This window comes from Lissotriton vulgaris, chromosome 8 (assembly GCF_964263255.1).
Source record: "Lissotriton vulgaris chromosome 8, aLisVul1.2, whole genome shotgun sequence".
Classification (NCBI taxonomy): domain Eukaryota; kingdom Metazoa; phylum Chordata; class Amphibia; order Caudata; family Salamandridae; genus Lissotriton; species Lissotriton vulgaris.
The window spans coordinates 99,330,619-99,356,437 of NC_141696.1; the positions used below are offsets into that span (position 1 = coordinate 99,330,619).

General features: G+C 44.5%; 1 protein-coding gene across 1 annotated transcript in view; it reads left to right on the plus strand.

Moving 5' to 3' along the window:
- The first annotated feature begins 13,037 nt into the window (after nucleotides 1-13,037).
- Nucleotides 13,038-25,819, plus strand: part of LOC147693524 (extracellular calcium-sensing receptor-like) — a 32,396-nt gene continuing 19,614 nt past the window's right edge. Inside the window, exons 1-3 of the mRNA XM_086936041.1 lie at nucleotides 13,038-13,291; nucleotides 13,935-14,112; nucleotides 14,287-15,123. Coding sequence (XP_086792167.1) covers nucleotides 13,038-13,291; nucleotides 13,935-14,112; nucleotides 14,287-15,123 — 1,269 coding nt within the window. The remainder of the gene's footprint in view (nucleotides 13,292-13,934; nucleotides 14,113-14,286; nucleotides 15,124-25,819) is intronic.

Sequence of the window (25,819 nt, forward strand, 5' to 3'; positions counted from 1 at the left end):
GAATATTCTTTTCTGAATAAACCCTACCCTAGGATTCCTGTCATTTACACACTGCCTAAGATACATAAAAATGAAAACAAACCACCTGGAAGACCAATTGTCTCGGGTTATAGTTCAGTACTAGAACATGCATGCTGATAAATAGACATATATATTAAGGATGGAGTCCCCAAAATGGAGCCTTTTTTCATTGATAGTTTTCACAAACAATATTGGAGTGAGTTATAATTACAATGATGAGCTATAATGACAAGGATGGCATCTTGGTCCCCAAAGGCATTATAGAGACCTTTTCACTAATGAGGCAAAGACCCAATCCCTGGCCACCCTTCACCGTCTGTACGACGTGGGCGATAATTCAGGCAAGCTCTTAGCGTGGCTCAGCCGTAAGGAGCAGGCAGCTAGATGGATTGAGGCCGTTCGGAACTCGGAAGGAGAGCTTGTCACCTCTGATGTGGCAATTGCTGACACTTTCGCCTCACATTATGAACTTTTCTATGCAGCTAGAGATCTGGGAATATGCGAGGAGGCTGGAATATATATAGCGCAGGCGGACCTGCCTCCATTGTCTCCTGAGGAGCTTCTGGCCTTGGAAGCTGACATCACAGCTGACGAAATATCGGAAGCTATAGCCAAGCTAAGACCGGGGAAAACTCCGGGCCCGAATGGTTTTCCTGCCGATTTTTTTTAAATGTACGGCGGACCTTTTGGGTCGGCATCTTAAGGGGCTCTTTACCAAGGCCTATCAAACTGGAGAGCTTCCACCAGACCTCTCCTTGGCCACGATTGTCCCGATATACAAAGATGGCAAACCCAAGGAGGACTGTGCATCCTACCGTCCCATCTCCCTCCTCAACACGGAGGTGAAGATACTGGCGACTATATTAGCGCGGCGCCTGAGGTCAGTGATCTCGAACCTTGTACATCTGGACCAATCGGGCTTCTTACCGGACAGGGCAACCAAATTGAACCTTCGGCGTACCCACAATTGGCTCCAGGAAGTGAAGGGCAGGGACGAGCCACATTGGTTCCTCTCCCTTGATGCCAAAAAGGCCTTTGATGCAGTACATTGGCCATTCCTTACTGCGGTGCTCCATAGATTTGGGTTTGGTCCTAATTTTCAGAAATGGATCCAGCTCCTCTACACCGCTCAGAGTGCAAGGGTGCGGGTTAACGGAGGGCTATCCCGTGCATTCCCAGTCCGTCGGGGGACACGCCAAGGCTGCCCCCTGTCTCCCCTCCTCTTCACACTAACTATCAAGGTCCTGGCAGCAGGATACATCAGAATGAGGGTATCTTGGGTTTTAAAAAGACAGACACGGATCTCGTACAAGAGAAGATATCACTCTATGCAGATGATGTCCTTCTGTATATCTCGAATCCCGAGACTACAATACCGGAACTCTTCCGGGAGCTAGGACACTACGGTAGATGGGCAGGACACGCCATTATCTGGCACAAATCGATGCTCTACGACCCGAGAGGTAGGGGCGAGTGGATAGGGCTGCCGGATCAACTATTGATGACTACTGAAGGTTTTCAGTACCTAGGGATATACGTTACATTGGATAAAACGTTATCATTCAGAAAGAACTTGGAACGGATAATCTTGAGCTCGGCGGCGGACATGGACCGCTGGAGGCAGCTCCCACTCACACTCCTAGGCCGAGCAGCTATGTATAAGATGATCATACTGCCAAAATTTCTTTATGCACTACAAAATGAATACTATCCACTTTCAGCCTCGGTACTTACCAAGATTCATTCTGATCTGCGAACCTTTCTGTGGCTGGGTAAACAACCTAGAGTGGCGCTGACTACACTCCAAAGACACCAGTATAGTGGAGGAATTTCACTCCCGAACCTGGAAGCTTACTATTGGACGGAACACATGACATCAATAAATGACTGGCGGCACGCCCCGACGGATCACCCGACCTATGCTTTGGAGAGGCTGAAGTTGTCAACCAGAAACCTATTATATTATGTTTACGGAGGCTCTAGACGAGCGCTGCTGCTACCTGCCACTATCCTTACACTCAACGCCTGGACCAGGGCTACGAAACGCATGGGCTGGGACAAGAAGCCGACTCGGCAGACGCCTCTGTGGCATTGCCAGTGGCTGACAGAACTACACAAGCTGCGTGGTTTCCGGGGGTGGGATGACATCGGCATTTCCACAATAGGTGATGTGATCGCCAAAGGAGAGTTGAAATCTTTCAATACCCTCAAGACAGAATTCGGGCTACATAATTCTCAACTCTTCAAATATACCCAGCTCCGACATGCGTGGGGGGCACAGAAAATCCTGCTCACTGATATCCCTGAATATGCACCTTTAGCGGGACGGCTCCTTCAGGAGCGGATCTCGGGGAAGGCAGTCTCCCTAACCTACAAGACCCTGACCAACAATATGTTAGGTGACCTGATGAAACTACAACATACATGGGAAGGGGAGCTGGGAGTCATGGAAGATCTAGATTGGGAAATTGTGTTAATGCATCCCCGGGAAGTGGCAATAAAATCCAGACTACGCCTCATACAATTTAACGTGCTCCATAGAACCTATTATGACAGACTGAGACTTCATAGAATGGGGAAGGTGGAGGACGAACAACACAATGAGGGAGGTACCCAAGGACCAGTGAGGGACTGGGTAAACAAATATGCAGAAAACACAAAGAGTCCCTAGATGGTGGGGGTATATACCCTACAGCGTAGGCTAACCCAACCAGAAGGCTCAAAGGGTAGCTACGGTATCAAGGACAAGATAGTCTTTAGCATAACATACACCTAATTTACAAATACAGGCTAACAGTCAGTATAGGAACCCTGTCTACAAATCACCACATTAATTAGGAAACTATAATCTTTACCAGTGTAAAAAACAATTTATTAAAAACAGTACAGTTTAAGTTCACATTCAAAAAGCGATTATACATTCAAACATATATTAAAAAACCAAAGAGTCGATGCGGCGTTTCGGTGTCTTGTTTCGATGATGACACCTTCTTCAGGACGGGTTTTTTTAGTTAAAAAAATCTCTCAGAGATTGAGGGATTTAGGGCATATGCGGTCTCAAGAGAGGTACAGTTTTTTTCAGTCATTAGTCTGACTCTCATGGACTTATCTTCCTTTGATGTAGTTTAAAAACAATTTTGTTCCACCTGGATATAGGTATTCAATAAAATTATCTGTGCTGTATCAGGGGTGACCACCGTATATCAATTCGGCTGTTGAGCATGTAACTTTAGTTGTATAGTGTTGGGGATGATCCAACTTATCTCTTGTAGGTAGCGGCCTTCAGATTTGTTACATTCCCTTCTACCAGTTCGCTTCCTATTCCTTCTTAATTCTCAGAATAGTGCTTTTTCCTGCGTATCGGCCTCCCTGTCACCTGGTCCTCATACAGCTTCCCCATGGAAGGTGGAGGACGCACACTGCCTAAGAGGATGCCAACAGGAGGGGGATTTCTTCCATACTATATGGTCATGCGTCAGGATTCAGACGTATTGGAAACATATCTTTGCAGAACTAGGGGAGGTCTTGGGGCTTCCACTTCAGTGTGAACCTAAGCTGGCATTGTTGGGAATGACCAATGAGGTGGATTTGCTGCGCCCGCTTCTTATTTTCTTAGTGCTGGCGCTGGTGGTGGCCAAAAGAGATATTGCTAAATATTGGAGTCACCGGAACCTCCGGGCCTGGAGGAGTGGAGAAGGGGTCGGGACCTGTATATGGCAGCCGAAAGAGTGATGTATAAAGCAAGGGGGTGCCCGAATAAATTTAGAAAGGTGTGATCCAAGTGGCGGCACTACCATGGGCTGGACGTGGGGTTGTGAAAGAGGGGGTCCCCTCGGAATTGAGTGACATTAAGACAGACTTTGTTTTGGATATGCATTGGGTGGGGAGGGAAAGAGGAGTGATTCTGATGCTGATTATCGACTGCTTTGCTGAGTTCTTATTGCATTGGTTTGTTGGGGGGAGGGGGGAGGGGCGACAAACAATAAAAATATAAAAAGCAGAATACCCTACAGGAAACATGTATACAGTCAATCGCAACAATATTGTTCGCCGCCCGGCCTTCGGGATGTGGGCTAAATGTCCGTGTGAGACCTTTTGGTTTTCTTCAGTACTGAAAGAATGACTAGCGGGATTATCGACTGAATGCTGAAATCCTTTTTATGTTTCTGCAATAATAAACTATTTAAAAAAAGGATGGCATCTTGGTCACACTTGATGTTGAATCCCGGTATACAAGCATTCCCAAGATGAGACTATTGACAGATTCATCTCTAGAATTGAGAGGAGCACTGCACTGGTGGCATTCATTGTAGGGTTAGAAAAGATCACCATCAAGAAAAACAACTTTATGATCACAAATTACTTCTATGTATACATCAAGAGGGTTGTAATAAGTGCTTGTTGTGCTCCAAATGTAGCTAACCTGTACATTGGCGAATTTGAAATCAATGAGGTTTATCATATAAGTAATCCCTTTAGAGATAGGATCTGGTCCTGGAGGTGGTACATAGATGAACATTCTCTACTATAGCATGCGGAAGAGGCAGAACGTTTGGACCATATGACTCAGATCAATAACCAAAGCTCTGGTCTCAGGGTTACAGATAACTATAACAAGGCAGAAATCAATTACCTTGGATTCTTGGTAAGGCACAAAGAGGGTATTCTATACACCACTATGTACAAATAACTTACAGACACCAGCTCCCAAATTGTATGGAGGTACTGAGGTACAACAGTCACCAACAACATGCCCTCATGGATAATCTATTCTTTGACAAAAGTTTGTGATTACTCAGAAGTTGTTTCCTAAAGGAAGATTATTTTAGGGATGCAAAAAGAACAGATGATGGATGGAATACTAAACAAATCAAACATTGACCCCTCTTGGTTGAATCCTTCATTTCTTTGCACGCCATGCCATTCCAGTTTGGACCTAGCCATATGCAAATCAGTCTTGACCCTGCTCTCGATGGGAACAGTCCAGCCCGAACTGCCAGGCCAGGACCTCACTGGATCAGAAACAAGTATCCTGGGACCGGTTTAGAAGAATCACCCCTCATCAGCCAGGCTAGCTTGAAACTGGTGGCGTAGCGAGCATTGAACCCACGTCTGGGCATACCCTTCCCACTTAGGACAAAAAATGCAAAAAGAACTGATGATGGACGGAATGCTGAACAAATCAAACATTCACTCTCAGTCATAGATCTGGGTTTAATCCATCATTTTTTTTGCATGCCACGCCATTCCAGTTTAGACCCATCAATATGCAAATTAGTCTTGATCCTGCTCCCATGGGAACAGTCCAGCCCGAACTGCTAGGCCAGGTCCATCATTTGTGTGTTTTATGATTATTTTAGGGAAACAGATCTCCTTAAAGCTAATGTGACTGTGAGAGGTGTGATGGTGCAGCTATAGGGGCGGCCTAGGGGCTCAGGGATGATTTAGGGGCCTGCTGCTACAAAGGGAAATACAGGGATACAACTAAACTCTTTGCTGGTTACGTGCAGTCAGCCACGAGCGCTTACATCACACTTTATTTATACTCCCCGGTCAGTGCCCAGTCCAGGGAGATGATGTGGACACATTGTATATTATGAGCCGGGTGGCTCACTACATCCCATCCAACCAACAGGTGTTCAAACAACAAACTAAAATAAAGAAGACAACAGACCAAACTAAAGTAATAAACACAACAGACTTAATAGGAATTCTCTGTTTTCACTTCAGCACAAAAAGTCTCTCAGCCTCTGACTGGGCTGGGGATTGCCACTCAGCCGGTACGGGCGTCCTCTTCTTGGGAGGCTGCTTTCTTCAGCTCTCTGACTTATCTCGGTATCTGCCACCATGTCCCTGGACCCCTCTACTTCTTCCGGGGATTCCTCCGTCTCTGACACACCGGCCTCTGTCTCTGGCACTCGGGCCTCAGCCTCCACCGCCTATCATTTCTTAATTCCATCTCTCCTGTCGTATCCACATTGGGGTAGCCACCCTCTTAAACCATGATACATTTCTTGCAATCGGGAGCTCTCCTCTCCTCGCCATGGTCATCGACCCTTGTACCTGGACCACCTCCCAGGGCTCTTTTTCGAACTGAGTCCCGAACATCGAACCTGGATGCCGGTCTTTCACAGCCACCTGATCTCCTGGGCATATGTCACAGTGTCAGGGTCTTCTCTTCTTGCTATCCTTGTCATTGGTCTGCTGACGTTTGGCTTGGGCCCGGCCACTGTCCAACACCCCTGGCACCCACTGCTTGCTCGCAAGGCACTACATCTCTCATGGCTCGCTGCATTAGTAGGTCACTCAGAGAACACCCCGTCGTGCAGTGTGGGGTCTGCCTGTATGCATGTAAGAATCTGTGCAAACACCCCTCGAGGTCTTCTTCCTGCTCCACTCCAATTCGGAAAGCCTTGATCACCGTCCTCATGAACCTTTCCACGTCTCTGTTCACTTGGGCCACTGAAGTGTTATTTTCCTATGGCCGATGTTGTTGAGGTCTATGCACTCTCGGAATTCCTGGCCCTGAAAAGGGGGCTCATTGTCGGTGCGGACCTCTTTGGGCATTTCCAGTAGTGCAAATGTTTTCTCCAGAATGGGCCTCAGCCCCTCAAAGGACGTTGAGCTCACCACTTCCACAACAGGAAATTTGGAATAACTGTCCAACATGGCTACTGTGCCTCCCGTCTGTGAAACTCCCAAAGTCCATGCTGATGTTGGCCCACGGCATGGTGCTGGGTGTTTCGGTGACCACTGGCAGGGTGGGTGGCTCCGCTCCTGTTATTAGAGAAGCATGGCATCCCCTTACTTTCTCCTCCACCAGGAGATCAATGCTCGGGACCCACACCTTCGATCTGATGCAAGCCTTCATTTTCTCGATTCCCTGATGTCCCTGGTGGGCGAGGTTCACCTTTCTCTTCCACAGTTTGAATGATATCACCATGCGTGCTCCCCTTCATCGCCACAATCCGAACCGCGCTTCCCGTCCTTCCTCTGTCAGCAGCCCGGAACCCTAAAGGATTGTCTTCCACTGATGGTTGTACAGCGTCTATCCTAGAGGCAGGCGTTCTCTCCAGTGGACGCTACAATTTCTTAAACTGACAGGGACCAAGGACAGGCAGCATCAACGACTTGCTTGATGAACGACTCTGTTCCTTCGTCCACCTCCAGAGGTGCCCCCGGACAGATAGACAATGGGTGTCTCAATAAATAGTCCGCTGTATTGTTCACCTGTGGACGGTACAAGACTTGGTAGTGCTGGATCTGCACTGCCCACCTCTTAATCCTTGGTGGCCCGTTTCTGGCTGTTCCTCCAAACAGGGGTACCAGCGGTTTGTGGTCCGTAACCACCTTGAAACTGTGTCCACACAGATATTTATTTTATTTATTTATTTAGAAAGTTTTATATAGCGCAAACAAGACCCTTGTGGATATCAGAGCGCTTTACAAGGTGAGTGTCTAGGTTGCAAAGTAAAGTTCTTTACACATCAGTTAAATACAAGTCAAAACGCGTATACATAACATCTCATAAAAGCAAAGTAGTATGGTACATCACAAAACTATCCCGATGAGTCAGGCAAAGGGTAGATATATTGTCCACGATGCCTGGATGGTCTATTGTCATAATAAAGATCAGTAGCAAGGGTGCGTTTGGTCTCAAAATTTCTTTAGTCCATGCTCAGGCAGGGCCGGACTGGGAACCACAACCGGCCTGGCAAAGTGCTCGGCCGCCCCCCTCCCCACTTGGTGGGTGGGGGGAAGAGGTGCTGCCGAGCACTTTGTTCGGGCCCGTTTTCGGCCGCTTTTGGTACAGGGCCGATTTTGCAGCTATGCTTCAAAAACGGCCCTGTAACAAAAACGGCCCCCAGGGCCCCAAAACTGGCCCCCACCCGTGCGGTGCCCCAGGGGATTACCCGGTGCGCGCTATGGTCAGTCTGGCCTGTGCTCAGGTAAATTTAGCCATGAGAATCGATTTTACTTCTTTTTTGAAAGATGCAGTATAGGAATTAAGTCTGGTTTCTGGGGGTAGGGCATTCTAGATTCTGGGCGTCATCCCTGAAAAGGTTCGGTTATAGGTTTTCTTGTTGTTGAATCTTTGCGATTTCAGTAAAAAGTTTTCCTCACTTCTTGAGGATCTGATCCTACCAGGGAGCGTCAGTTTCTGTGCCAGATAGCTGGGTGCCTTGTGATGCATGGCTTTATGAGTCATACACGCTATTTTCAATTGAATTCTGCCTTTAAAAGGTAGTCATTTCAAGAATGTTAGGTCCGGGGAAATGTGGGAACTTCTTTTAGAACCAGTGATGAGTCTCGCTGCAGCACTGATTGAAGCTCTTTGGGGGGCTGTTGTAGCTTTGGGCAGGCCAGAGAGAGAGACACTTCCGTACTCCACTCTATTTTTATTTTTATTTTATATTCTTATATAGCGCCTGAATAAACCCCCAAGGGGGTATCTCCGCGCTTTGCCAGTAAGAAATATACCTCCAGAAGGTCTTATTCAAAGGATAGTACATCAAGGGATAACTAGAGCTTGTACTGCCTGCATGAAGTCTTTGTCCGTCAGGAAAGGTTTCAGCTTCCTCAATGTATTTATCTGGAAGTTTGCTCCTTTTGTTGCGTTGCTGATGTGTTTTTGCATATTGAGGTTTCTCTCAAGTGTATTCCCAGTGATTTCGCTGAGTCCACAATGGTTGGTTGGGCGTTGAGTGCAGGAAGATGTTTGATCCAGTCTTGCATTATGGGAACTCAGGCTGGTGGAATGATTAGGAGGAATTTGATTTTTAGGGCATTCAATTTAAGATGGTTTTCTGCCAACCATGTCTGTGTTTTTCCAAGCGTTGTGTTAAGCGATTTGATGTCTTCTAGGGTATGGATCTTAGGGTATAGTTGTGTGTCATCAGCGTACATGTGATATTGCAAGTTAGACGTGTGTACAATTTCAGTGAGTGGTTCCTTGAAAAGATTGAACAGTGTAGGGATAGTGAGAAGCCTTGCCGGACTCCTAAAGTTACTGCGACGGGTTTGGACAGGGAGTTGTTGACCTTGAATTGTTGTGACCGGTTTTGGAGGAATGGGGTAAACCAATTTAGCACTGACCCTGATAATCCCATTCTGTGTTTCAGAAGATCTATCAGGTTCTCGTGTTTGACCGTATCAAAGGCTAAGGAGAGGTCTAGCAGGATGAGTAGGCAGGCTCCATTCTGATCTAGGATTTGTAGAGCATTGTCAATTATATGTGTCATGGCTGATTCAGTGCTGTGACCTGCTCGTAAACCTGATTGGTATTTGTTGAGTAGGTCAAAGTGATCAATATGTCTTATCAGCTGGAGGTTTACACATTTTTCTAATAGTTTAGCCAGGGGAGGAATATTGGATATAGGGCGATAGTTGTTTAGGTCCGTATGGTCGGCCGTGGGTTTCTTTAGAATGGGGGATACCTGCCAGGCTTTGAGGGTGTCCGGGATGCAACCTTGTTGTAGTGATCTATTTATGATCTTGGTCCAGAGAGGTAGAAGCAGTGGAGTTTACTCTTTAACAGCGTTAGCGGGGAGAGGATCGGTTAAGTGATTGGCCGGATTCAGGGCACTAAGCATTTTACTGTAAGTAGCAAAGGATGACCAGGTTGCATCATGTTTTAGGTCAAACTTTGATGGGATTTGGTGTGGTGCAATTGGAAGGGATGGGGAGGTTTTCATAGGTTATCCAGAGTGGAAAATTAGATCATTTAGGAGGTCATTCTTGATGCTGTCAGTCTTCTGAGTAAAGAAGGCAGCAAATTCTTCACAGTTGAGTTGTGGGCATGCTTTAACTTGTGGACAATGAGGTACATCCTTAGATTGGGTTTTGATTAATTCAAAAAGTTTTTTGGGACGATTTTTTGCCTGGTCTAGTTGGTAGCTGAAAAAAATCTGCTTTAGTACGCGTGATCTGTCTGCAAAATGCATTTCTCTTCTTCCTTAGAATCTTGAGGTGATTGGCGGATAGAGCTGATCTCCATGTGCGTTCAGATGTTCTGAGAGATTGTCTATCCTTGTTGAGTATTCCCTTGTACCAGGGCTTAGAGTCTTTCATGGAGACTCTTTAGTTGAAGGGGGGCTACCTCATTTAGTATTGAGTTCATGGAATTGAGGTAGTGCTTGGTGAGGTCATGGACTTCGGAAATCCCTTCAGGGGGCAGAAGTAGGTTGTAGCTGGAAGATGGTATTATGTAAGGGTTGATATTTTTCAAGTTCCTCTTCCATACTTGTGGGTTGAACCAAGTTAAGTTTCACTGTTGATAAAGAAGATGATATTATGATGGTCTGACCAGTCGCAGGGTTGGATCGACTCTAACTCAATGGAGTCGCTTTTAGAGATTATTATATCCAAGATTGAACCTTTATCGTGTGTAGGGCTTTTACATATTTGGGTGAGGTCTAGGTCATCGAGGTAGTTTTTGAGGCTATTGACCACTGCATCATTGTGGTCGTTCCAGTAAAGATTAAGGTCTCCGAGGAATATTTGGGTAGTTTGATGTCTGGTATTAGATGTGACAATATCCATGAAGTGTTCGGTGTAGGTGAGGTTGTCACCTGGTGGATGATAGAGGGTGTGTAAAGAGCATACTGGTTTGCCATTACTGGTGATGTCTAAGCATATGTATTCGCAAGAAGAGAATACAGGGGATATATATCTGTTTACTGAGATATTGTTATGGTGTATGCAGGCGATTCCGCCCCCTGTCTTATCAATTCTGTCCAGTCTGATGATATCATAATTTGGGGGTACTAGTATATCAATGATTGGTGTAGAGGATTCCTTTAGCCAAGTTTCGGTTAACATTATCAGGTCCGGTTCTTGTGTGAGAATGAGGTCAGCTAAGTCAGCTGCGTGTGTTGAGGCCGATCTACAATTTAGGAGTATGTATGTAAGACAGGGCGTGATGAGGGATTAAGTAGGTTCCAGAATGAGGGAACTCGTCTTAGGTTGTTGTCAATAACGCCTCTAGTGTTGTGTTTAGTGGGCCTGTGAGGGTTGGGGGGGATAGTTGGGATTGTCCCTATACTGGGAGTGAGAGGGTTCCTGTGAGAGGGTTCATATGATTGTAATAGAGAGAGTAACTTGTCCTCCGAAAGCGGATTGGTTCTACGGATTTGGGGTGGTGATTTATTACGAGAGGGAACTGATTTCCAGCTGGGTAGCGCAAATTTTGAAGTGTCTATTAAGTGGTTCAGGTGCCCGTTAGATTTAGACTGTCTTGTAGCTCTGGTGAACCACGGTTGTCTCAATACCACCTCATTAAATGCTTGTAGTTCTTCTATGATTTGACGTGTGTATATATATATATATATATATATATATATATATATATATATATATATATATATATATATATATATATATATATATATATATATATATATATAATGTTGGTAAGCCCACCAGATTGCAAGAGCCTTCCTCTCAATCTGGGTATATTGTGTTTCCACAGCCATGAGGGCCCAATTGGTGTATGCGATTGGCACCCACTCTTCCCTCTGGTCTTGCTGCAGGAGCACCACCCCCAGCCATACCGGGCTGGCATCCACAACTACCTCCGTTGGTTGTCCGGGTTTGAAGTACGCCACTGTCGCACTATGCAGGGGATCCCCTCTTATTTCCATAAATGCTCGCCCCTCCGCACTGGACCATTGCCAATTTCCATCCTTCTTCGTTAGAGGTCTGAGCGGCTCTGAGATCGTCGCCAAATGTGGGATAAACCGGCCACAATAATTGTCCATTCCAGGAAGCTCCGCACCTCCGACTGGTTTTGGGGCGTCACCGCTGCTCAGATGGCCTCAACCTGGGCAGGATCCACTTGCAGTCCCTGAGTAGAGAACCTGTAGCCAAAGAACTCTGCCTCATTGGTGTAGAATTCACATTTCTCTTTGTGCATAGTCAGCCCTTGTTCCACAATCCTCTGCAAAGTCGCCCTCAGGCGTGTGTGGTGTTCTTCCAAGGAGCCAGAAAAGATCAGGATATCATTGCTGACCTTTATGACACCCACCAGACCTGACAACGCTTCCCTGATGGCATCCTGGAAGACCTCAGCTGCAGACGACACCCCGAAATTGAGTCGTTTGAATCGTCTGAGACCCACATGGGTGGAAAATCTTGTTATGTAGCGACTCTTCTCTTCCAAGACTAGTTGGTGATAGCCGAGTTTAAGTCCACCTTGGAGAACCGCTTGGTGCCGTTGATGTCAGACACTATCTCGTCAATAGTGGGTGTGATATAACGCTCCCTCCTGATCGCTTTGTTCGGCAATCTCATATCTGTACAGTTATTGATATATTTCTGGGCCCGCCAAGTATAGATACCGTCTCTCCATGTCTGTGAGAACAACTGATAATTGAAATGGCACTAGCTTATGTATCAGTTTGGAGACTCCTCCTGCGTACGTACTATAGCTGGAGAAAAAACAGTATGGACCCCATGTGGATGTAAAGGCGGGTGATGGAGTAGGGGATAAAAAAAGAATCATTGGCTCGCCACAGACCGAATTCCATAGAGTGTAATGTTCAATGAAAACCAGGTCCGGGCCAGTTACACTGCTGCAACCAGCGCTACAAACCAAGGTGGAGGTGGGTTTACAACAATGGTGTCACTGATGGAGAAGTCAGGGAAGCCACCCGCTGATCCTCTCACAGAGTGTACGCAGTTGCAGGCTGCTGAGGGGGATGTGGACGCAGCCCCGGCGGTGTTAATGGTATGCAACTCAGCTAGATTTAGTCCTCAGCAGCATGGCAGGGCAGAGGTCCTCTCCTCTGTAGGGTACAGACGGACTAGTTGTCCATGTGGGGTATAATCTAACAGGAGGGGGCTTAATTAAAGTTAGGGGACACCGTTAGTGTCTGTGCAACTGTCCCAACAAGGTTTAACAGCTGTGTCGCAGGGAGGTGCCCGACAATATAGGAGTCAGGACCAGGAGGCGTGCTGTTTGCCCTGCCTCCCTCTGGTTCCCACATAACAGAGTCAGTAGATCTGCAGAAGTTCCGATGGATGCAGGCAGGCAACCGCTGCAGGAATCAAGGAACAGCAACCTCGCTACACTTCAGGAGCAGCCGTACCTCCAAGGCACTCCTGTTCGGCCGCAGAGGAGTCAGACGACGCCATGGTCGGGTCCCAATGACGGGGTGGCATGTCTGGATGATTTCAGTGCTGTCTATGTCACTGTCCCCGACAGCGAGGTGGTCCACAGTGCGGCAGCAGCTAGGTCAAGTGGCTATCTAGCAAGGATGACCGATCAGAGGTCAGTATATGTCCAGGATTGTGGGGATGCTAGCGGAGCTTCAGTGCTAAGCGGCCATCGCAGTTGGCAGCTTGGCCACAACCCATGAGTCCCTTAATCTTCATTTATCTTGGTTCCTTCTTTGGAAATGGGGAGTGGATCTAAAAGGCAATGATACTCAATACACCTGGATGGTGTGAAAACTGTGCAAGTATCTTTAGTACCAGAAAGATCACATGTTTTTTGTGAGAGTTGAATTTTAAATTTTCTTTGAGGATAGGATTATGAGTATATGGACTAACCTTTTATATTCCTCAAAATAATATAGTAAAGGGATAGTTGTATTTTATTACACTTTTCTGTCTTCCATGGGTGTTTATATATAGTATAAAATATGATTATCAATTACTTTGGAGTATTATAGTTTGTGTTTTGAAGCAGTGTCTGTATCTGTCTTCGAACACTTCCTACAAAGGGGGCTTATTAAAAGATGAATGTAAATTGGTTTGGGATTCTCCTTCCCACTGATCCTGGGTGGCCCTCAGTAATTCCCGGGGTGGAGGAAAAACAGCATTACTAGTTGATCCCTGAGGATACCCTGGGAAATTGGGAACTACTGGAGGAATCAGTAATGGCTGGAGTAATTCCCCATTTTCCCCTGAAGGTTTACCCTGACGTCTCATATGGTTTCATTAGATGAAGTGTTCAAGCGAAATCCAACATTCTCTGGCGTTCCCACAGACCTCATAATTCCGATGGGGCTGCTAACTCTGGTTACTGCCCACAATGAAATTACTGGGCACTTGGAAGTAGGCACTAAGAGACTGAGTAGCAAAGACAAGGTAATGTCACATATTGCAAATATGTACAGCCTAAGGAATAAATGTATATTTGATACCATACAGTAAGCTTTTCCATTGGAGATCTAGGTTTGTGTGTATTGGCAGACAAATGTAGCAACAAAAGATCCAACCTAAATATCACAATTTTTTTTAAAGTTATTTCATTCTTTACAGATCAGTTATGGGGCATTATCTCCTTCTGAGAACAAAATACATCTAAATTCGTCTTTGTTCCAGATGGTACCAAGTAGTCTAATGGGAATTTATTCCGTGACTAGACTTCTACATTTCTTTAAATGGACTTGGGTTGGTGTTTTAGCAATGGATAATGATGGTTTCACCCAAAGCAGCGTGATTTTGAAAAAGGAGATACAGAAGACTGGTGGATGCATTGACTTCTTTGAAAAAGTGTCTGGCCAGCACCCTCAAGAAAGGATTGAGATCCTTGCTGATTTAATAGGAAAGTCGAAAGCCAAAGTTGTTGTGGTCTACAGTCATGTGAGTGCAATGGTACGTTTACTAGAGACACTTGCGAAAAGGAAAGTTCAAGGGAAAGTGTGGTTGGGGTTGCCTGGCTTCTCTATCACACAAAATCTTTTCAGTGTGGACACCTGGCTTTGGCTGAATGGCACCATGATTTCTACCTTTTATGTTGTTGACATGCCTGAGTTCAAGGACTTTGTGTACAATATACACCCAGACAGGTTTCAAAGTGACATCTTCATTAAACCATTCTGGCAAAAGGTGTTTGGCTGTCTGTGGCAAGACAACACCACCACCTTGGCTCAAGGGATTGTAAAAGATGAGGACGTAAAGGTCTGCACAGGAAAAGAACAGGTGGTTGATCTGGACCCAATCCTGTTTGATCTCCATAATCTTAGGTATACTTATAATGTATACCTGGCTGTCTATGCATTTGCACATGCCTTGCATGATTTGCTTAACTATTGGGACAAGACAATTACTGATGTGGATCATTACCGACGTGTCAAAGATATTCAGCCACATCAGGTATGCAGCTGAGCAGTTTGTTCACTTAACTATATGTCTGTAAAGTTATTGAACATTTAATTTTTCAGTGCTGACCTTCAAGAAGTGTATAACACCTGGACATTAGAGCTTTTGATAATGTATGAAGAAGTCTATTTCCACTTCCACTCTACTTTTTCTCTCTATTTTCTGAACCTTATCTCTGCTTCCATATGGGCTATTTTCCTAATTTTATTCGTGTCTACCAATTTTACCCCCTATCTCTCTGTTCTCATGCATCGGAAAAAACATTTTGTTTTTGGAGTGTGGTGTCTGGCTCCTCTCCTTTTTCCACATATTGTTGCCACATTTCTTGTTGTTTTCTCTTCAGATTATTCACAGCAAAGTGTGTGAAGTATCATGCTCCCATGTACTAGGCTTTAAGAGACTCAGCTGGCCTCAGAGCAGACAGTTGGTGTATGGATCAAGAGGAATAAACAACAACATACACTAGAGAAAAGCTGACGCAAAAAGGGTACCCAAGAGGAGCAGGACAGAGAAGGCAAGGCAACCCCAATATATATAAACAGGGGCTTGCGTTAAGGTTGTACACAAGTGTTAACACTTGGCTTGCGCTATGTTCTTTCTACAATAAAAACATGTTTAAAAAATAAGATTGCACACAAGTGTCTGAACTTCTGAGAGTAATAGGGAAACTCAATGTCACTGTGCAGATTATTCTTACAGAGAGTCACTCTGCGTACCCAATAGAAAAAGAGCTCCAGATGTAATTCTGTATCTGGACGCTAGGGCACAAACAATGATTGTACTTACGTACACTGTCATAAGTAAGGCACTTAAGACTACATGCAACACAAGACCAAAGATGAGGCAGTGGTTGCCTCCTGGAATCTAGGAGCCTACCACTTACAAAGGGGGGTACATTAATACCCGGGGAAGGACAAAATAGTACACTTACCAAACACTACTGTGCCGATTTTGTTCAAAGAGAAGTGCAATTAATTATCTCCATTTCCATTTCGGTAGTTTAGTGTCCAAAGTTTAATGTTATTTATTAACCTAATTTAAAGGTTCCAATCAAGTCCTCGGTAGTGAGTTGGTGTTCTGTCTATGTTTTAGAGGGGCTTGCCTGCCTGGCAACCATTAGGAAATGTGTCTTAGTCGGATTTGTGGAATGAAAAGCAAAGCATGTCTCAGGTGTTTGCATTTTTGTATGTTAACAGATAATATGGCCTGTGAAATCATTCTTAATACAGCTAAGAGAGTGGGTGTTCTGTCTATATTTTAGAAGGGGTTGCCTGACTGGCAACCATTAGAAATAGTGGGGAAATGTGTTAGTCGGATTTATGGAGCGAAAAGCAAAGTGTGTCATGAGTGTTTACATTTTTGTATGCTGGCAGATAATCTTTGCTGCCAAATAATCATTCTTAATATAGCTGCTGCTAGAAAAGCCAGGTTCAGGAAGATAACCAACATTTTTCTGTTCAGAGGATTATTTGGCTGATCAGTTATCCGAATAAAGGCTACTCGTGGTATGACCTGCGCAAGAAAGTGTGTGAAGATTATAGCAAGGCAAAACAGCATGCTAAAGGGACAGGTGGCGGTGTCCTTTGGAGTTTAACCTTAGTAATGTTGAATTAAAAGTTTTGGAGATTATGGATCCTGCTAGTTTAAGAGCACTAGATGGAACAGATACCACCCTGGAATGTACAGAAAATGAACAGCCAGGTACGCTTTTTCTCTTCTCCTTTTGTTAAAATAACTTTCGGCCCTAATGAAATGTCCATTACATGAGTTTCAGTAATTTTCACATTTCGCTTTTTAGGCAAATTTTCTTAAATTAATGTATTATCCCATGTCGCATAATTAAGCATCATAAGCAGCAAATATGTAGCAGAGTTGGTTATGAGTTATACCGCCTAGTCACTTATTCATTAGGCAACAATGTAAACGCTCAGCCTTATTCAATCAAACCCTGATTTTTCAGATAACATCGCCTGCCTACAGAAAACAATTGATCCCTTTGGTTCCCCGCACTCTGACAACAAGTCCCACAAGCCTTCTCCACCCCATAAAAAGAGCCTGGTATGTAGATTCTATCCATGCACAAACTAGTAGTATATGTAGCAACTTTAGAATAGAGGCTTTCATTTAATCAAAATAGTAAAACGCTTTTTTCTTTGCATCTTTCAGACACCAAGAATAAAAACCCTGATGAGAGCCAAGGGACGTTTGTCCTGGTCTCGAAACGCGTCGGCAGCTTTGGTGGAATAGAGCATTATTAACAAACAATACTAGGATTAGCCAGTCAAGACATTATCAATTTTGAGTCATTCAGTTGACCATATTCCCCATTCTTTCGATTTGTTTCATTCATTGATTCTATATGTATATGATATTGGTATTTTGTTATGTATTAATTTCTTTGTAGGTTGTTTGATGTTTTATATATTATTTTGACATTGTTTGTTCCTATGTGTATCAAACCAATTGTACAGTGATGTAAATATTGAATGCACAGTCCGTTTCATTTCTGCCTATTAATGTTAATAAAGATACTTTAAAAGTCAAACTAATTGGCATTGAATAAGCATGCCTGGTTGGAATGTAATAAATATTTTTCTAACCTAGAAACGTTTTTTCGTTTAAGTAAGTGTGGTTTAGGTAATTTGTGTGCTTTATGTCCTGGGTACCTGAGCACACGCCCAGCTCTGCCCCCTCTCGCACCGCGGTAGAATTTGTCATGCGGCGAAGGGGTTAAATCCCCTTAACATAAACTCATGCCAACATGTATGCACTAATACTGATGGTACTAGTGATGTCTGCTATCTCATTTACTGTACACGCCCCAGTTACCAAGAGAAAGTATTGCTCAGTCACTGCATCCAAAGTGGACTGTATGCTACGTCACATGTAAGAGGGTCACTATCACATAAGACACAGTAGTGAGGGAGCATCTCTACTGACATGCTGAAGACAAGTGGCCTGTTTGGTACAATTGTCACCCACAACATCAAACAACATGAGAAGATTATTTGATTTTCCTAGCCATGTGTCTTCTTAAGACAGTAAATTGATAGTGTACTTGACTCTGCTGTGTTCCTTGTCATGAAGACAATTGACACGGCACATCAGTATGCACCTACTGCCAGACCTACAGAAACAATAACTCTTCTTGCACATCGCACATGGTTCAATACCAATAATAAATGGGAAATGCATGTGTGTAACACGCAAAGTCTGCAAAGCTATCCTGGCGGATAAGGGCTAAATGCCCGAAACCGGTCCTAGGATGCTTGTTTCCAGTCCAGAGAGGAACTGGCCTAGCTGTTTGGGCTGGACTGTTCCCATTGGGCACAGGGTCAAGACTGATTTGCATATGGCTGGGTCCAAACTGGAATCGCATGGTGAGCAGAAAACCAATGGATTAAGGCTCAGATCTCTGTACTGGGGTAAATGTATGACATTGTTCTGCATTCTGTCCATCAATTGTAGTTTTTGCATTTGTCACCCCGAGTGGGACGGGTATGCCCAGACGTGGGTCCCGTGCTCCCCATGCCACTGGAGTCAAGCTATCCTGGCAGATGAGGTCTGAAAGCCAGAAACCAGTCCTAGGATACTTGTTCTCAGGCCTGGGAGGACCTGGCCTGGCAGCTCAGGCTGGATTGTTCCCATTGGGCGCAGGGTCAAGACTGATTTGCATATGGCTGGGTCCAAACTGGATTGGCATGGTGAGTAAAAACGATGGATTAAAGCCCAGATCTCTGTACTGGGGTGAATGTACAACATTGTTCTGCATTCTGTCCATCAATTGTTGTTTTTGCATTAGTACCACCCCCACCCAGGGAACAAGTTTGCCAGAACAAGAAGCACTTCCATTATATTAATATGCAAGTTATCTGCTTACTTGATCTGTACATCTCAAATGTATGTGCCTGGTTCCCAGGGTCAGCTCATGATTCCTTCATACTGCAGAACAGCACCATTCCCCAGCTTGTGTCACAACTGCTACAGGAAATGGCCTTGCTTGCTAGTAAGTATGATCTGTCTTAACTTTGTGTGGGTAACATAAGGTTGTATAATCGCAGAGTGTGTAACTTATAGTTGCACCTCTGTCTGTCTACCATCTAAGGGACTCAGGATATCAAAACCATCCATGGTTGCTGGCACCGCTGAGGAATCCAAATACCTCAAGGGGAGTCTGCTTCATTGAGAACCATGGAGTAGGATTTTGGGCTCCTGAAGGACCGATTCAGATGTCTGGACAAAACTGGGGCAGCCCTCCTCTACTCACCCGGGAAGGTATGTTAAATCACTGGGGTCTGCTGCATGCTCCACACCATCACCATGTGATGGAACATCTCTTATATTCCAGAGGATGGAGACCATGAAGTGCCACCTGGTGAGGAACTTAAAATGCCAAATGATGATGATAGTGGTAAAGAGGAACGAGCTGACTTACTTCAAGACCTCATTGAAAACTTCTTCTCATGAGTGTATGTTGTGAGATGTCATAACTTTGACTATTAGAGCAACTCTTGTTGTGATGATGTAAGGAGTGTGTTAAGGTAAAGTATTAGGAAGCTAAGGCTCCTGGCAAAAGCTGGTGAAAGGTGTTTGTGAAGAAAGGCTTTGACTCATGCACTCTTTGTTGGTGTGGCTTTGTTTAGCTTAGATTTTTGTCATGTCCTGTGTTCCCCAGAAGTTGACTGTGAATTGTGTGATATGTATGGTTTCATAGCTAACCTCTTTTTTTTGGTCTGTTTCAGATACCTTTACCATTACATCTTCATTTGGACTACAGAGAGGTGACATTAGCAGGTATATGATGCTGTTTGGATTATGAAGTGACCAAGGCTTGTTCCTGGGAATGACTGTCACAGACTTTGGGTGTACAAATCCTGTACCAAGGCAGCTTGTACAGCAGTAGGATGGAAGTTAAGAGTAATCTATTGGACTAGTTTCTTATTGTGTGGTGTCCTAATGCAGTATGTGTGGCATCCTGTGCTTCAACAAAATGTTGTTGTGGGTACAAATAATGCTACTCACCCTTCACATTGGTTAAATCCTCTTTGTTTATAAACTGTTTGTAGCTGTTGATGTGTCTTCTCGCTGACAGCCAATGTGCTTGTGACATTTGTTTGTGACATTCCACTAGATGGGGCAACACTGGATTGGAATGAGCCTTCGATCAGAAATTGTTGTACTGTCATGTGTCTGTTTATTGTTTTAAATGATGTGGGACTCCTTTTGTGAGGTAGGATATATGGCACCAGCTGATGATATAGAACAATGTTAGTTTGCCTATTCAATAGGATATTGTCTGATGCACCTGAAAGGTGATCACTGACACCAACTTTTTGAGTCATGTATGATTTGTTATGTTTCTGACATCATGCCAGCCTATGATTGGAGCAATGGAAGAAAGATGTTATAAGACAAGACACTTCTATGTATGTGTTGGTGTAACATGGTTGTGAACCTGAGTTAAATAATGTGCACATGCAACATATCCATGCCTACGAAAGCAGCTTGTTTTGGCATTGTTAAGTTCACATGGGTGTTCATATATACATTGCTAGATGTGAGCTATACTACAGCAGGCAATGAGTGTGTGATTTGTGTATTTATTGCAGTACACAAGGAGAAAGTAAACATTGTGCAAAACCAAAAAGGGAAAACCAAAAGTGAAGAAGTGATTAATGGTAAATTAAACCATAGTAGTAGATGCCAAATTGTTTGAAGTCCAATGTCCAAAATACTACTCTCATCAGAAAAGGAAAAGTGTCCACAAAGTGAATGTGTTGCATACACTGGAGGAAATCAAGGTCAAGGTTTCTTAGTGGTGGTAGTGAGTGTCTTGCTATTCTCACCTCTTGGATTCGTGCGTGGACGTCCCGGCATTTTAGTGGGAGAGGGATCCATTGCTGCTGAGACCAGGTTGTCTGCAGACGTATCTTCCTCTGGCAGGACCTTCCTTCCTGTGGCTGCCACAGATGTAGATTGGCCAGATGTAATTGGACCACAGGAAGAGGTAGATGGTGGTGGAAGAGCCCTTCAGAGGGTTGTATGGATATCCTGCAGCACCCCAATGAGCTGACCAATGTTGGTGTTGTGGGTGGCCAGCTCTGGTGTATGTCTCTCTGCAGCTGCTTCATCTCATGGATTTCTATTAGTACCTGTCCCATCAGGCCTGGGACTCCTGATGGATCCCAAGAATTGGTCGATGGTGGCCTGGGTGTGAGTGGCCCCAGTGGCCTCAGCGGGCCCACAGTTCCCCATCTACAGACCCGAACCCCATGAGCCTGTGCCCTCGGCCCAGGGTACACCCTCCCACTGGTTCCTGATTCCTCAGTAACAGGGTTGGTAATTGTAATTTCAGGATCCAGGACTGGTGGCACAGGATGTTAGTGACTGTGCTAAGTACACTTGTTGGGGGGACTGAGATCGGCTGAGCGGGTGCAGCTGTTGATGCTGGGGTGGGAGGCATTGTTGTGAGCACAGTGAGACTCACTGTTGCCATCTGTCCAGACTGAACAGATGTCATCCATGTCCACAACTCCAGGAGTGTTGTCATCACTGAAGTCTTCATCGGAGTGGAGTGGGAGTCTGTTCAGTGGCCAAGCCCTGGGCAGGTGCTTTGCCAGATCGACCTGTTGGGAAATAGAGAACATTGTTATTGGTGGAAGTGTGGTATCTTCATCCACATGTTTTCTGTCACAGTAAGTAGAGACCTAGGAAAAACAGAATAGGTAGAGATTACCATTGTGATATCTTTGGTAAAAAAACTTGTTAAGAAGCCATTTGGAGTTTTAACAGTGAAAGCAACACAGTGGAAGAGTAACGTGTGTATTTGACCATTCCAAGGCCTAGTTTTGTACAATATAGGCCTTCACACAACTTGGTTGAATATTTGGAATTAGTCATCATGTGAGCAGTGCAGAGTTAATGGGTCATCTACGACTTGTAATCAGCTGAGTTACACTAATGCTTTCCAAATATTTGACCTCCACACTTGGTATGGTGTCACACATGCCATCAATGGTTTCAGTTGAAGAAACCAGGACAACATCAAGCTAAGTAGGCAGAAATGTCTCTGAGTAGATCATTTTGTGTAGATTATTCAGCCCATGAGAAGTGGAAATCAGTTGTAACGTGTCAGACAAATAAAAACTGGCAAACTCAATTGCATCTTGTTATGGCTTAGAGAAACAGGGCCTCATGTTAATTGTAGTCATTTCAATGTCTACTTGCCAACACTTGACACATGGTTAAGTCAATGAGAAATTAACAGAAGTTGCAACATGTGAGCAATGACGGCTCCTTCGCTAAGGGGGAGCAGTGCCGCCCCACTACTCTTCAAGCACTGGAAAAAGGAAAAATAAAATGATAACAGTGTTATTATAATTTTATTTTTCCGTTGTCAGGCAGGTTTACATGGCAGGGTGAGCTCGGCCGCTGTCACAGGCGGCAGGAAAGAAGTGGTTGGGGCACCTAAGTGCACATGCCGATTTGGCCGGCAGTCTTGGGCCGGCCAAACAGTCATACACCCTTTGCATGTTCCCCACCAGGCTGTAATGCACAGCCTTATGAGGAACATGCACAGGATCATAGTCCCCGCCTGAGCGCCAAACCACGGATCTCAGACCATCACCAGGCTGCTGTCATGGTGACAGCAGCGGCATGATTGGCTTAGGGGAGCTTGTGTGTGCTTTCTACTTCAAGCAGGAACAGAAGATGATGAAGGCGAGGCAGCAGCCGGCACGAATGTAAGTAACTTTTAAATGTATTTTTCTATCCCCCTGCTCTACCCGTACAACTCAGTGGCAGCCGCCACTGCATGTGAAACAAGTGAAAAACTGACAAAATCACTATTTCATCTTGTTTAGAGTTGGAGATAAAGGGCCTCATTGTAGTTGTAGTCATTTCAATCTCTACTTGCCAACACTTGACAACTGGTTAAGGCCTTGAGAAATGAACAGCAGTTGTAACGTGAGACAAGTGAAAATTGGAAAACAGGGCCTCATGGTAGTTGTAGTCATTTCAATCTCTACTTGCTAACACTTGACAAATGGTTAAGTACATGAGAAATGAACAGCAGCTGTAATATGTGAGACAAGTGAAAACTGGGCAAAGCTCACTTTTTCATCTTGTTTAGAGTTAGCGAAACAGGGTCTCAGGGTGGTTGTAGTAATTTGAATCTCTGCTTGCCAACACTTAACATACCTGTTGCCAAAATGCAGTTGGCCCAGAACACATATTTACATATTGAAACATATAATGGGTCCTGGGATGATACTTTCATTGTAATACACTTACAGACAGCATTCCAACATGTGGCACATAATGAAGATTGATAAATGTGGTCTTATATGCAATAATACACATTAAAACTGCAGATCAAACATCTCAGATACTTTGAGTACTGCATGTTAGGAAAGTAGATTGGTAAAACAGTAACTAAACCTAAGATGAGAGCAAACAGGACATTGTAGTGTTGTGACAGTTAGTGAGTTGTAACTTATCAGACTCAGAATGCAGGGTGGCAAAGACCTTCTCCTCCCAAGTGAAAGAGTTGTAATGGGGCACTGGAAGGAGCACTGCCAGTCTTTTGGGCCTCCAGGTGTTACTTCGAGATCAGGGAACGTACCTTCGGCCTCAGGTCGTGCCACATCATCTTTATCACAATTACATTCTTTGTGTACAGGGTGGTACCTACAGCATAAACTTTGTTGACTATCCTAGACCACATTTCCATTTTCCTACTAAGAGGAGTATTTTAGACTTGGGTTTCAAATAACTGTGGCTCTAATGTTATGATTTCATCCATCATGCAACAGACAACTCAGCCTCTGAAAAAACATTTTTTTAGCGTACCATAAGTGAAAATTAAAGTGGGTGACAATGACTAAAAAAACTCACTGATAGATATTAGTAAAAAATGCAAAACAGTGTATGGAGAGTGTTAAATGGAATACAGAAAAAGGGTTTCCTTTTCTGAATAAAACATTGTGGTGTCTGTCTTGCTGTGCTGCAGTGGAGAGGCAAAGGATCATGGTCTGGGATGGTCTTTGTTTTATAGTGTGATTTGCAGGTTTGTCACCTTGGCCAATGGATTTCAGCTGTGTTGTTTTTGTATCTATCCAATGGGCACTATTCTGATGCTTTGCAGAGAGCATACTGTGGTTGCCTACTGCCATCGGGAAACTTCCGCTAGGGGATCACCAGTACAACTGTGTTTGGCCCTGATGGCATCAGAGTCACATCGCCAACATTGCAGTCCGCCGCGCCCCAGGTAGTAACCCCTTTGAGGACAGCGGTCAGCGGTTCATTCTGCATGCATTCTAATACGGCAGCTGGAAGTCTGCTGGCTCAGATGTATTCTTGTGACTGCCAAAGCGGTGGTACGGTAGTAAGACCACCAAACTCGTAGTCAGGCCCTAAATACGTAAGGATAAGGACGCTGGCATACAATGTTTCTATATATTATAGGTCAAGCAGGGTGCATGAGGGAGGCCTACCAGGCAAGTGAAAGAGAGAGGAATGCAGATTAGTAGGAGTAGTAAGAAAGTAAATACAATATTTTGTAAAATAAACAATATTTTGAGTGCTTTCAAGACAGAGAGGGAGAGAGTGTGGGTGCGGTTTTGTGTGTGTGCATCCCTGTTGAAATCTGACTACATCTCACAATATCCAACTGAAAGCACCTGTAACAAACTATTTATCCCCTAAGCTCTGCCTATGCTCCTGGATTACTTGAGCACCCAGGCTACATTTTTGTTTATTTTCTTTTTAGTGTCACACTGTTGTTTTAACTAAACTTCGTTTTCCAATAGGCACCCAGTCAAGGGAGCTTGCTATCGGATGCCAGGAGTACCTGGGCCCTGGGTTGTTTCTTTCTTGTGCCCCTATTATATGTGTAGAACACTATAGCTGAGCACTCTAGCATTGCAGGATAGTTGCCTTGTTCTGTGCCACTCTCATGGCAAATTATATCTGTAGGGCATTTGTGTGTCTGCACAGTAGGCACACCACCAGCATGCTGAAGGCACACAAAAGGCGAGCCTGTTTGAGCCTAAACAGTGTTCAGAAGCAGAATACTTGGCCCCACCATTCCCCAACCTACCTACTGCTACTCTCTTAAGGTTCTGCATGGTTTTCTGATGAATGCCCACTCTTTATCTAAATATCACCAAAAATGTATGATTTTATTGAGTCATACAATCTGGACATTTTATTGCTCCCATGGATGATGTGAAACTAGAAAATACCAAATTGCAATTCTACCGAATAGCAAGGTGTCCACGTGTCATTGGGTGCATAGATGGTACCCATGTGCCCATATGTCCACCATCCCGCCTAGAATACATATTCTGTAAAAGAAAAAAACACACATTCCCTCACAATCCAAGTTGTCTTTGATGCAAACAACATCATCACAGACATTGTAGCCAAATATCATGGAAGCACCCATGACTCATAGATCTTCAGACACAGTGGCATATACCATAAATTAGAAAGAGTTGACTTTGATGAAAGATACCTACTACGCACTCCTATTTCATGTCCACACTGAAATTTATTTCATGTTTGTCTGCATGTTGACTCATCAGTTTCACCTTACCAGGTGACAGCGCATATGACCTACTGCCATGGATACTCACACCGCACTGGTCGCCCAACAACCCAAATGAGAGACGGTACAACATAGCACATA